This window comes from Apteryx mantelli, chromosome 10 (genome assembly GCF_036417845.1).
Source record: "Apteryx mantelli isolate bAptMan1 chromosome 10, bAptMan1.hap1, whole genome shotgun sequence".
Classification (NCBI taxonomy): domain Eukaryota; kingdom Metazoa; phylum Chordata; class Aves; order Apterygiformes; family Apterygidae; genus Apteryx; species Apteryx mantelli.
In genome coordinates, this window is record NC_089987.1 from 20,910,531 (window position 1) to 20,924,321 (window position 13,791).

A 13,791-nucleotide genomic window follows, 5' to 3' on the forward strand; every position below is an offset into this window, starting at 1 on the left:
TATGGACAGTCAATATTATTCAAGTTTAGTATTGTGATTAATTTGTTCATTTTTTTATCAAACAAAATTAAGCAAAACAGGGAAATAAAACTGTTTTACAGTTAGAGCATGTGAGAACGCTGACGAAGCTCATTAAATGCATTGGCCAATGCATTGCAATAGACAAATCCGAAGTGACAATTTCATTCTTACTGTACACACTCTGCAGTCCCATGAATCAAGGCAAACAAAAAGACAAAAGTCAGAACAAAAGCCTCTTTTACTTAAAACCACAGTATTATTAAAAAACACTGTGGACTGAAAGTCCATATCACCAAAGTCCCTTAGTTACAGTCTGGTAAAAGGAGTATGAAACTGGGAGACATGGGATCTGGAGTGAAATCCTTGCCACATTCACATCTTCTGCAAAACTTCAATCATCTCTCAGTGAAACTGAAAGTCTCTGTCCCAAACTTGCATGACATTGAGAAGTTATTAGTCTTTCTTAAGACTACTTTAACCATCTGTTAAAAGGAAGACGATGATGATGATTAATCTTGTAAAATGCTTTGAAAGGCTCTCAGCAATGTGAAGTTGGATCTAACTTCAAAATTGGCCAGGTTTTGGAGGGGGCAGTTGGACCAAATGACCACCAGAGGTGTCTTCTAGCCTAAATTATTCTATGGTTCTGAGAAACAGAGATTCCAAATTACATAAGTACAGAACCTTGTTATTTATCTGCATAATAGGGATAGTAGCAAATTTTCTGTGCACCTCAGCATCTTCAGACTGAATTAATAGAAAAAATAAAATGTGCTCTATAAGTAAATGTGAAAAGACATTTAAGTTTCATGTCCATTCAGTCCTTGGTTCCTGAATGGGATTAAAAGCAACTGTGGTAATGTTTTCTGAAGGAGGAGTTTACTGTAACTCCTAAAAGATAAACCCATATGTAAAGAATTCTCTGGCATCCTTTCTTTAACAGAGAATGAGTGGGAAAGGGCATGGGAATACCTTGTAGCAGTGTTCTTTGATTGCTGTCCAGATGTTTTGAGAGATCAGATTATTTGGTCTGCCAGGTAGGTCTGTCATGATTATAATGCAGTGTAGAGACCTCAAAATGATTTCCACTGTGATATTCGCAAAAGCCTGGCAATATGCAAAAGTGTTTCAGAAAGGTGGTTTCCAATGGATTGTTACATTGCAGATACTAGCCCCATCAATCAGTACTGAAAGTATTCACTTACTATCCTGTATCAGTTGGAATTCATTGTCTATTGACTCAAAAAATAAATTAAAATATAAAGTTGGTGACTAGGTTAGATAAATAAAGATGATATTACTTCCCCTATTATTTTACATAGCTCCTCTCCTTTATGGGATCACAATCAATCCAGTGCCTTAATCCTACAGAAGTTTTACATATGCTTAACTTCCACTGGAGTACAGAAGTATGTCATTTATCTGAATTTGTCCAGGTTATAGGTATCAAGCTTTTGAAGATCAAAGTCCTTCCTACCAAATTTATGGACAGATCAAACATGCATCACATTAATGTCTTTCATTAATATTCTTACAGATTGGAATTAAAGTTAACAGTTTATGGCAAATATCCAGTGAATTTAAACTCTTCTCTTGTGAGAAGCCATGATTTACTTCAAGTAATTCATTAAGCATATTCTGCTGTAATTTTATTCTTGTAGAATCATTTGAAATGTTAGTTGGAAGGGACCTCTGGAAGCCATCCTGCCCAGCACTGTGGTGAGAGCTGGACTACTGCCAACACCAGACTGAATCAGCCACTGCTTTGTCTAGCTGAGTTTTGAAAACCTCTATGGATGGAGATCCCAAACTTTGGTGGGTGACCTGTTCCAGTGCTGCACTGCACTGTCAGTGAAAAAGTTTTTCCTCATGGCCAATCTGAACACTCTACTATGCTTTCAAATAATTCACTGAAACTAGTTGAGACAGGATCTTTAAGCTGTGGTAAGTCAGACAAGGCATGTGATATGATTTCTGTTACCTGATGAGATGAATATGCAAGTACTTCCTGAATGTCTGCCTTGCCTGTGATTGAAAATTCACTTTCTGTGAAGCTTTATCGACCTTAAAATCTGCCTAAGTAAATTTTCAATGCAATTGGTAACTTTTTTGATAGTATCAGGAATAATATGAAAATGGAAAATTCACTGGAAAATACTATTTCTGTAGCAGTTTTTAAGCAAACTGAAGTTCAGTCTTAGAGTAAAACACTTATATTGCCAATCTGTCCTCTCTTTGTCCACAGAAAGGATATATCAGCTTACAGGTCTGTCAGTGTGGCAGCATACTCAACAGCAATGAATCTGCTGTATATTGATTAGATTTAATATAATGAGTTGTTTGTCACATCAGTCATAATGGTAAGAACTCCACTGCCACCTTCCCTGCTACCATCACCATCGCACTTTAATGAAAAGAGTAATTACATAAATTGATAACAAAACTCCACCTCTTCAAACATTTTGGAGAAACGTAAATTCATTTCAATAGCTTAAGGCCAAAATACTTGCTTTGGTTCACTAATATTCAAATGCAACAAAACAGAATCATCCCATTATCTTTAAAAAATAACATTTAAAATGACTTCACATGTTCAAACTTCATCAGGATAAACTTTCTATATCCTGCTGTAAAAAGATCAAGTGGCTAGCTCCTCTCAACAGAAAATGAGAATGACCTGATATCTCCGTGAAGCATTTAGTTCAGGCCATTTCATATGGCATTTTTGATGGGCCAGCTCAGAGACTTCCAGTCACAGGAACAGCAAGAGGGGACATGTGAATTTTGCTCAGTAGTCCTTTAACTTTTTGCAAGAGATTTTCCATATTCACCCCTTTTATGAATTGATGATGTTCTGCCCATCATATGCCCTGCATAACTACATTCAGATTTGCAAGGGATTTGCAAAAGTCTCAGGAGATCACTGAAACACAAAATCACTGAAGTTTCAGAATGATCTATTCAAAGCTATCCGGAACTTTGCATCCAATTCCAAATACCTTACATGCAAACATAAAAAATAATCAGACAACATAAGAAAATTGTATGTTACTATCTGCATCAAAAGATCTGCATGCTATACACTACTCTCACTTACTGAGAGCTGATAATCAATTCTGCAAGATGACAGTGATGAAAGAACTGATCATTAAGTGAATACAAAAGTTTGTATACTGGAAGTCCAGTTTGCTCAAGGAACAATAACTGTCTGAATTATGCAGTTAACAACGACTTTATGTGAGCTACATTTTCTCAGGCTTTACTGACAAGTGGCTGATACTGGCATCATGAGAGTATCTTGGCAGAGATTAGCAACGTGTATAGTTTTGGCTTTTTATTCAGATTGTACCACAAACCCTCAGGTGACTTAAGACATGATAAATAATGAGGGGTGCATTCCTATAATCTTTCATTCCCATTTGATTTAGCTGCTCTAATCTTTAACCTCTTTCTTCCTTATAATCTAATGAAACTTATTCTACAGACAGATATGCTAATATATGTCTCTTTCTCACCATAGTATAAACAGAAGCAAAATATAAATGCAAAACTTAAGCAAAACTTAACCAGCTGTCAAAATGCTTAGGCCTTAGAAACATTTAATCAAAGTATTTTGTATAACAAACTGATGAACGTGATTATGTGCATCCCAAACAAACATGATAGGAGACCTATCATTCAATGTTTTTTTGGCCTTTCATCTTCATTCTGTTTATCTTGCTCTCTTCCACTTCCACCACCAATTATTACATATTTAGGATCTGACACTTGGATTTCAAACATGCTCCATGTCCTATTCTACACAACTGCAAATAAGGAACATTTTTCCCCAAAGATTGGACTTCTGACATTTGCATTTTTTTCTACTATCTTTGTGTTAAAAGTATATGGTCTTTAAAAAGTTAGTCTTGTCTGACTTGTCTGGCAGAAATAATATGTCAACTTCTAGGAAGAACAGAGAAGACTATTTTCTACTCTACCACTTGCAGCTTGATAAGGCAGTTTTTGCAAAGATATCTGGTCTTCTTCTACAGTTTCTCTGTATGCAATTTGCTTGCATGAAGACTCTAGTTTACACTGAACTGGGGGTACTGTGATTGCTATGTATTGCGTAGTACCATATAGCCATGTCAGTTCAGCCATCTGATTCTCACTCGGATAGACTTCATTACTTCTCTTCAGCAGGCCCTCTCTCCAGGTTAAACTCTGAGCATGGCTGAGCAAACACCCTTGTTCCTTTGGCCTGATAATGGATTTTATATGCTGTGGAATATACAGTGGAAGTAAGAAAGAAGTAGTGCCTTAGTGATACCTCTGATATTAGCAAGTGATGTGAATTACTGAGAGGAAACATTTTCAAAGAAACATATTGCACAGTCAGTAAATGTATGCAAATGTATCCACATTAAAACAACAACAATAAAACAAACAAAACAGGACAGCTCTACGTAGATCCTTTCCTCTGGTATACTGCAGAAATTTTAAATTTAGGACACTATATGATGCAATTCAGTGCATTTTATCACTTAATAACCACAGAATTGCTTTATAAACATAGATAATAGCTGACACATGGCAGGCAGGTGGAATGAGTACTGCCCTTTCCTTTCGCAGTAAGTTGGAGCTGTGATAAGGTACCATGACAGAGCTGTTTTATAAGTGCCAGGATGACCACACCTCCTTTGCACAGCACTCTTAGTGCGGCGCACCCTTGTTTGACAGGAACTATCACCTTGTGGTCAGTCATTCCTCGGTTTTCCCAAGTAGCTATTTCAATCTCAGTGTGAAACAGTTAACATACATTAGAAGATTTTGCCTTTTCTACACAGAAATATCTGGTGATAAGGAAAAGGAAAAAGCCTTGGGACATCCACAAGAGAAAATTGCCAGGTACATCCTGGCAGCGGCTACGTAGCGAGCAGAGTGAATGCACTGATAGCGTGCTGGGAGAGGTAGAGGTCTGGGACAGCACATTATCGTACCATGCTGTGACTGCTGCTTTCCTTTCTCTAGTGCCCTGCTCCGTGTGAACAGGGTGGTAGAGGAGCCGGATCCACCCCCTCATTATTTTTCAGATAGCTTAAATCCTAGTACACACTATAAACAAACCACCAGTGAGGAAGTGGGGATAGTCAGGAGTTAGTTGGGTTTGCCATAAGAAATATAGGACAAACTGTGTCCTTAAACTGTGGGTTTCGTAATAAGAAATGTTTGGCATAAATACCAACTTCAGGTACACCTTACTCATCCAGCCTCAGCTACGCATTCTCACCCCTCCCTTGGCTCACTGTCCCCTCTGATTCTTCAACATTACCTTTTGCAGGGCTACACTGTGAACCAGCTTAGAAATACTGATCCAGTCTTAGAAAGCTGGATCTGATTCAGTTGAAAACAAACAGAATAGCTCACAAACTCTTTTTGGCAGGGTATTCCTTAAGGTGGATCCATTCCCTGGCTGGTTCGTCCTACAATTATACCGGCAAAACTGAGACAGTGACTCGTGGGAGTGGGAAAACAGGACGGGTACTGGGGCCTGACAGTATCCTGAAGGCATGGCCGGGGGGCACCCCAAACCTTTGTGTGGCCACCTACTGCCGAACACCTGCAGCTGTCACCGAGGGCAGCCGGCTGGCCATCACTAGTGCAGATGAGTCATGTCGGGCAGCATTTTACACCTACTTTGCATAGACACAAATGGTAACTCAGGTTGCAAGACTGTGAATATCAGGTCCTCTCGTCTCTTCACATCTCTGGAGTACTTTCTATCTATGCAGGAATCCATGTCTGAGGATGTATCCAGAGTAGGAAAAAAGCATGCTCTCGCCATGTTAATTCCTAGAGAGGGAATGCTGTCTGTAAATTTAACTCTTGCTAGCAGATGGAAGTGCCAGCAGTCCACCTTGCCTTATGTAAGATGTAACCTTGTGCTGGTCAGCTCCTGGTAAGAACACATCCTTCCTCCAGTGGAAGACAAGGCCAGAGGACTCCATAAAAAAGGGTGGAGATTTTGCTTAATATTAAAGGTTCTGCTCTGTACCTCTCAGTGGAAGATGAGCCATTGTGTATAGGGTGATGAGATTTTTAAGAAATGATACAGCGCTTTTCCTCTTATTTACCATTACTTTTTTTTAACCTCACTTTCCTCAGAACACATCTTGTAAAAAAAAAATCACTTAAAAAAAAAAGAAACATTCCCTTGCATTGCTATTGAAAGCACAAGACTTAATGTATCCCACCCTTGTGAATCTCCTGGGTGTAGGGGAACAAGGTGGAGCCTACCACCTTCAATCAAAGATTAGCTGCTTTAATCAAAGAGATGTGAACAGCTTGCATTCTCTGCTTTTGATTTCCACAAAGCCTGTTTGTTTTACTTAAGGCTAGTTTACTACGCCCCTGTTACCATGGAATTGCTAGGGAGCTAAGCCACACCTTTCTGAACACACTTAGCATTTCCTGCACAGTGCAGCCTTAAAAGCCCTATACTCAGAAGGGGTAACTGGACGTAAAGGGGCATAAACAGCTAAATTTTAAGATCTTGGCTGTCTGACAAAGGCCATGTGTGTCACCCATCTTGTCACTTGTGATGCTCTTGTTAAGTAGTTCACACAGAGTTTTTGGTCAGTGTTTGTTGTGAGGTGTATCTTTCAAAAGTAATTGATGCTTGGGAGAATGATAATATGTTTCCTACCCTTTCATCAGTGTGAATCCAGCTCTTCTACTGGTAGCTGCTTTGTGACTAGAAGAAAATGAATTGGTGGGCTCCTCTGAAACCCCTCTGGGCTGACACATGCTCTGCATTACAGGAATGGTAGGCTGACTGCCAGTTCCAGCAGACAGGATGAGGGTTCATTACATGTAAGCAACCCTCCTTCTCTCAGTGCTCTATTTGTGGGGCAGCATGGTACAATTGCTAGATCGCTTGCCTCCTCTTCTTTCTGGTTCATCTGTAATTTAAAGTATTAACTCAAATTATTTGTCAGTCCTGTCTGATGCTTGGTATTTATACGAATTTCAGGAACTGCTGGGCTTTTTGCACAGTACACTTAAAAAAGAAACATAACTTCTAAACACACATGTTCAGTACTATAAAAGTCGAAGCACAGGACTCACGACTGAGACTTAAGCTGTATAAAAATGCCTAAAGCACACTAAATTTTCATGTCAGAAAGCTACTCTTACTGGTGAATCACTTCAGTAGTTTCACAGATTCCCACTTTACCCTTCCCTCTGAATCAGGATATAAAATCATGTTTTGCTTGATTGCCACCACATACTGCAAATGGGCTAGGAGCAGAGTATGTGTGAAAGCAAAGAAAAAATTCTTGTTGTATAAATGACTTGGACTTCAGGTTACCTATAAGTATTTCTTAGGGGGTTTGTGACATGTTACAAATTACAGTAGCTTTTAAGGCTTGGGTGGATAGTAAAGATGATTAATAAGACACACTTACTAGCACAGCAGTAAGGTGGAGTAGGTGTGAGTAATTGTGTTCTGTGGGAACTTAATCAGCGTCCTCCAGCTCATGGGCACGAAAGTATTTTGTAATCACAAGTTAAAAGAAAAAAAAAACAGAAAATCATCAGCATTTTTATGCAAGATTTCTTCAGGTTTTCTTTAAACAGCAAAATGTTTACAAGCTGACTACTATGGAAAATTATTTAAAAACTGAGAATCAGTTTGTTAAGTAATTATTTTTACTCCTGCAACACTGAGAATGAATTGTGTGGGATACATTATGATGATGGAGGCTCAAGTGTAATGGGGAAGGATTCATACTTTTTAAGAGTTACAACCTGGTTGCACAGGCATAAAAGCTGTAGAGGCAGATTCTTCGGATGGATCTTCAATGCTTCACAGCAGCAACAGCAATCTCCATAACAGATAGTCACAATATACTATTAAGGACAAGTGTTGTGAGCATATACATACCGGAACAAAACTAGTGTGTGTAAAATAGCAGCTAGTATCATTCATTTACACAGTCTATCTGCAGTAGCAACCAAAGCCCCAGTATGCAAACAGCCTGGGCAGTTGGGGTGGAGGAATGTATTCCACAGCTCTGCAAGTTTTCAAATGAAGCAATAACCTTTTACTGGGATTAGCTGCCTTTCCCAAGATCAGGCTGAAAGGGACTTATAAAACCACTATATACACACACTCAGAGTCATCAAGCAAATTCTTCATTGTTGTATGGACAATATGCTGCACAAGACTAGGAGAAAAGGTTTTTCACTGTGTGGTAGAAGAGAAAAAATCCCATTCTTAGAAGAATCCCATGGGAATGTTAATATCCACATATTACCATAAAATGGCAGGATTATAGAGTCTCAGCTGAAAGAAATTCATACAATCAGTAACAAAAAAGATTCAACCTCTTTCAGAAAAAGGAATGATATGCCAACAGTTCTGCAAGTAAGCCCCACAGACCCATAGTTTCTAATTCTTGGGCAACAAACATTCATTGTCAAGAACTGCTATTTAATATAACATTTGCCTTTCAGTTTTCATTTGTCTTTCCACAATACACTTGAGGCAAGAGGAAAAAAGTTTGTCACCTTTCAACAGTGAACTTTGCTTGACATTGGGCTTGATGGTTTGTGTAATGGATGAGGAGTACTGAGGCAAAGGATGTGTAATGGAACACTTTCAAACTTAGAAAGCCTCACTTGGTGCCTTCATTTTTAAAGTGATGCCAAACTTGAGCAGGTGTCATGAAAGTGTAGCATGGGGGTGAATATTGCAGAGTTTATTTGACCCAGTGTCCTCGAGGGAGAGAGAACAAACAGTAATTTTAAGAGTGATTTATGCATGGAGGAAAATTGGAGCACAGGGATCTAAATTTTTTCATTTCTTTATCTCTTTAAAAGATAAAGACATATATACAAAACTAAGTTAAATCATGTCTGAACCACTTCAATGGCTTCAACATCAAATTCAAAGACTCAAAATATGTTAGAAAACTTAACTGCTGCTATCATTTAGATCAAAATATATCTTACTTCAACCAAAATAATGTTAACATATTTGGATACCAAGCTCACCAAAATCTATGACCGTATATTATATAAAATAGATACGTATATCTACATGAACATTGAGTCTTTATTATATATCCATTTTCATTCCTCACCTTTGTGCTTTCTCAGAGTTTTCCAGTTTGGGCCTGAAATAGATACTTTTCTGTCTTGTTGTTAGCATTTCTGGCTTCCTACAATATTCATTTAGTTTGTATTTTTCTTCACTTCCTCTCAAGTATCTGAAAATGCAGGATATAAGCTAAGTGTATAGAATAAATGTAAAGACCACAAGTTTCCCACAACAGCAGAGCAAATCAGATTACTAGTATAAACTGAATACTTTTTATTTAATGGAGTTCAGGACAGATAGTCATTACTGTCCACCCTGGCCCCCCTAACGAAGGGAAATGATGCTTCAACACCTGCTGCTATGCCATTATACATTTAACATATTTACATTTGATTTGAGTTTGACTCTTTTACCAGCAGTAGCTAGGACCCTCTTTCAGAACAAGTGCCTAGAAGAGAAACACTTCTTCCATTTAAAGTGCTTCTTTATGATACCTCTCCTCCCCTCCTCCCACCAATGTCCCCATATTTAAGCAGCTTCACTCTTAAGTTACTATACCCATGCAACAGCTGCTCCTTGTCCAGCCCTTAATAATTGTTCTCCTTCAAGATTAGGCTTTTGTCAAGTACTATACATATTTACACATCTGCACCTTAATAGCTAATAAAATGAAGCTGGTGTCAGTACAGCAAGGAGCATTCCAGAACTGCATAAGTCTCAAAGTGAATTTTTTACATGTTTGTTATGACCTAAAAAGTACTATGTAGAATGGATATAACATCTCTCATCATCTCTCTCTCTCTCTCTCTCATTTCTCCTTCATCTGTGTGTACACATGCCCACCATATTGCCACAGTCACAGTCAACAGTGTGCCTGAGTTTGGTATCCTTGATACAACAAAAGGGGAGACTGGCAGAATTTTCTCTGTGAGGATTCAGAAGCTCAGGATTTCTGCTTCTACTTTAAAATAGCCTAAAATTATATTTTATGCATGATTCAAAAGGCATCTGCTTACACAGCCTTTAGAAGGGGATGAGGATATGCTTCCCTTAAATAGGAAAGTATAAAATAACTCCCTGTATATCAAGTCAAATGCAATGGCAGGATCTAGTCCAATGCTGGATTGTGACTGAATTTTTCCCAGGCCACGCAAAGATCCCAGATATGTGATGTAACCCACATTCCTGCAAAAGATCTCATATTTCTTACCATTTGCCCAGTTTCTCAGGGAGAAGTTCAGAGTGACATGGTAGATGTCAGCTGTGAAGGCAGCACTCTGCACAGAGCTGGCTTGTTAGCACTGGAGTCCAGCGATTGCTTCCTGCTGAGCAGACTCAATAGAAGTTGACAGACCAAGATAAAAGACTCCATTGGGCCTTGTGAAATAAATTATTTAATAGTCCTGAATAGTACATGGGTGAATTCCTGTTGAAATTTAAAGCAGGAAAGGAAGAGTTTTATTTCCATTCTTTATATATACATTAGCTGTATTACAGTTCCTGGACTCTAGCGCTAGATCCTCTCTATCACTCTGGACAGAGATTATATTGACAGTGTCATGCTTGCTGCTTACTCTTCCTTTTCACTATTTGGATGTATTTTATTCTGCCATGATAAGATATGCAATGAATGCATGTTTTAGGGTTATTCTCAATGATTACCTTCATTTTCATTTTGAAACTTCCAAAACTTTGTGTTCTGTGCCCATTACTATAGGGCAAAATTATATTAAGGGAAACATAGCTGTCATTTAATCACTGCAAGTGAAGTATGTGAAGTATGCTATAAAAAGCTGAAATTAATGTGGGAGGCCTTTAAGTAGACATAATAACATGTATTTGTGTTTGGCCATGAAGCTATGATCCTGTTATAAGAAATGCATTGGAAGATGGTAGTGGTACAGTTAGTGTCTTCAAATCAAATAGTAGGTGCTATCAGCTGAACTACCTCATCATGGATTTTCCTCTATGGTTTCACATTCAAACAGCAATCCATATTAATCTGTGTACTGTCAGTGAATAAGAACCCTACATGAAATAGTAGAAGGATGTAACATGAAGCCGCACCTAGACTGCTTCTATAGTTGATCCATTGTGCTGATCAGAGATCACTCAGATTTGCAATGCCAGCCTCAAATGACTAATTTGACAGTGAGGAGGTAGTTGCTTTTTGCTTGTTTGCTTTATAAAGCATTACAGAATAAATCTCTACTCAACAGTTGCACAATGTCTCTTGCTTTCTGTTTCTCTTTGCTTCCGTCAACTTAATTCTAATAATTTTCCTTAATGTCTTGGGAAGATGATGGTCAAATTCCACCCAATGATTAGACTTTTTCCTCCAGGTCTGTGTGTTCTCTGAATTGATTTGAATTTTTTACCCTGAAGAAGTATATCAAAACAAGTACATGTATCTAAAAAATATAGGAGGCATGTTCAAACAGTAGTAAGTCTTACACTTCATATGCACTACAAAGAAAGCCACAGAATAATAGACGTGCAATTTTAAGTATATAAAATATGTATGTTTATATACATAAAATAATGACATGTGGGAATCAGATACAAGACTTTCATAATACAAAGGTGATAGACAGAAACCCTGAAGAGTCCACAGAGGTATTCAAGGCAATTTTTTCCCTTTTCTTTCCTTTGCTTTTTCAATGGGTATTTATGTTTATAGCCTATCCAAAATTAGGCCACCTTTAAAAGTGTTTTTAGGCAGTAAATGCTCAATACACCTAAGGCAAGAGAACAGATGTACTGCTGTTGCAGCTGCATTGTTGTATAGTTTGTCTCAATGAGGCATGAGGTGGGAGAAGAAAAGGGATATTTCAACTTGTTAGAGAAAACCTGAATGTCTTTTATGTTTTGAGTTGTGTCTCTGGGAAGCTAAGAGAAAAAATTAGAGTCCATAGAAACATTCAGCAGTAGGAATGTTTGCTAACAGAAACAATATATCTCATATGGATGTTTATTTGCTCAGTTTAACTTTCATCATTAATATATTAATAACCTTTCCAGCTGACTAATACAGCATCTTCTGCATGAACATGTTCTAATAATGTAGACCAGGGTAGTCAAGCTATGATCCAGAAGTTGAATACAATCCACAAATTCATTCAATTCTCCTGTGGCGCACAGCCACATGGTTTTTCATATTTTGTGTGAATTGTTACCAGTTAACACAGAAGTATGTACCAAAAAATATTGGCTGCCAAAAGCATTTAAAAGATCTATGCAGCCTCAGAGTAAGGAACAGGTTTCCAAACCTGTTAGGGATAAAGTTTACTTTGCAAACACTTTTGCTAGCTGAAAACATTACTACATCCTATTTGCTTTTCAGAGTTTTTATGGCAGAAAGTACAGCCTTCTTGGGTCTGCTGCCAGCACAGGGCAGGTACATGCTATCTAATTTCCTTCAAAGTCATCTGGTTTTACTTTAAACAGCCAATGACAAGTGTTTTATGACAACTGGGATGATTTTGCCTGAGGAGGGCTAGGGAGCATTCACAGGATCCTTTCTGTTGGCAGAACTGCTCAGTAGTAATCTCCAGATGATCAGAAGTAAAAAAACAGGTTATGGCAGATGGCATATTCAATAGTCTCAGCAGCACTGCAGAGAGAATGATGGCCTAGAGCTTAAGAAAAACTGTTATGATCATAGTAAACTGATACATTGCTTACTCAGCATGGTAAGAGTACTGGCAATGTGGCTTAGGGTATTTGTGTCTCTGTATATTTTGTTTCATTTCATGATATTACAAAGGGATGTTAACTTCTTTTTAAGGTTGAGAACATATCTAAACCTGAAACTTCAATAGTTTGAATAGGTATCGAAGAAGAGGCCCATATGAACATCTGTGAATTTGAATTATTGAATTCTGAAGTTAGAAAAATCTGAAAATCTGCTCAGAAAGCCTTTAATCTGAGATATGCCTTTTCAAGCAAAACTCTTCTGAACAGAATTTTTGAAATTAAATACTATGGCTAAGCCAGTTTGACAGCTTGCCACTGCTGAAAGTGGGAGGTCCTTCTCCTTTCCCCACTTTTCTCTTTCCCAGCCTCATGTATACCATCTCTCTTTGTACCTCCTCTGTTTCTGGTCGGACCCTAGCTGGGCCAATGAAATTTGTTAATTCACCAAAAAAATACCTTTTTTTTTTTGAGTTACCAGGTTGGCTTTGTTCTACGCAGAGCTGATACTGCCAGAGCCTGCATAGAGAGAGTGGCATACAGTCAGGAGTGGGAGTAAAGAATCTCTCCCTTTCAGCAAACCATAAGACTGGCTTAAGCCATGATGCATCAACTGTCTCATTACTTCCCCAGCACAAAAAGCTGATTTTGTGTTTGTAACCATGAGTATAAAATAGTTTTGGTAAATATTTTTTTCTGGGAATTTTCAGAAGCCTCAGGGCCCCCAGTCTATCCCTTTGCTAGTTGCAGTTGAAAAACTGCTAGTTGCAGTTTTGAAAGTTGCAGTTTCACAACCTTTTTCTCTTTTGGAGGGAGATGGGGGTTGGAAATGCTGTTTTACATATGAGCTGTGTTAACCAGTACTGCTGCCAAAAAGAATGATCACAAAGTTATTCCCTGTATGGTCCCTCAGTGAATATAACATCAACATAAGAGGTGACAGAAGGAGCAGACTTCCGTAAGATTTCATAACTAAAATATGGCACATG

The 13,791-nt window shown here is 38.2% G+C and overlaps 1 protein-coding gene across 4 annotated transcripts in view; it reads right to left on the minus strand.

The window, feature by feature from the left end:
- Nucleotides 1-10,343, minus strand: part of ESRP2 (epithelial splicing regulatory protein 2) — a 60,554-nt gene extending 50,211 nt beyond the window's left edge. For 2 of the 4 annotated variants that reach the window (XM_067302624.1, XM_067302626.1), the window contains exon 1: nucleotides 10,320-10,343. In XM_067302624.1, the coding sequence (XP_067158725.1) occupies nucleotides 10,320-10,322 (3 nt within the window). In that variant the 5' untranslated portion in view covers nucleotides 10,323-10,343. The remainder of the gene's footprint in view (nucleotides 1-10,319) is intronic. The other 2 variants (XM_013941042.2, XM_013941045.2) reach the window with 1 other exon arrangement.
- Between the last annotated feature and the right edge of the window lie 3,448 nt (nucleotides 10,344-13,791).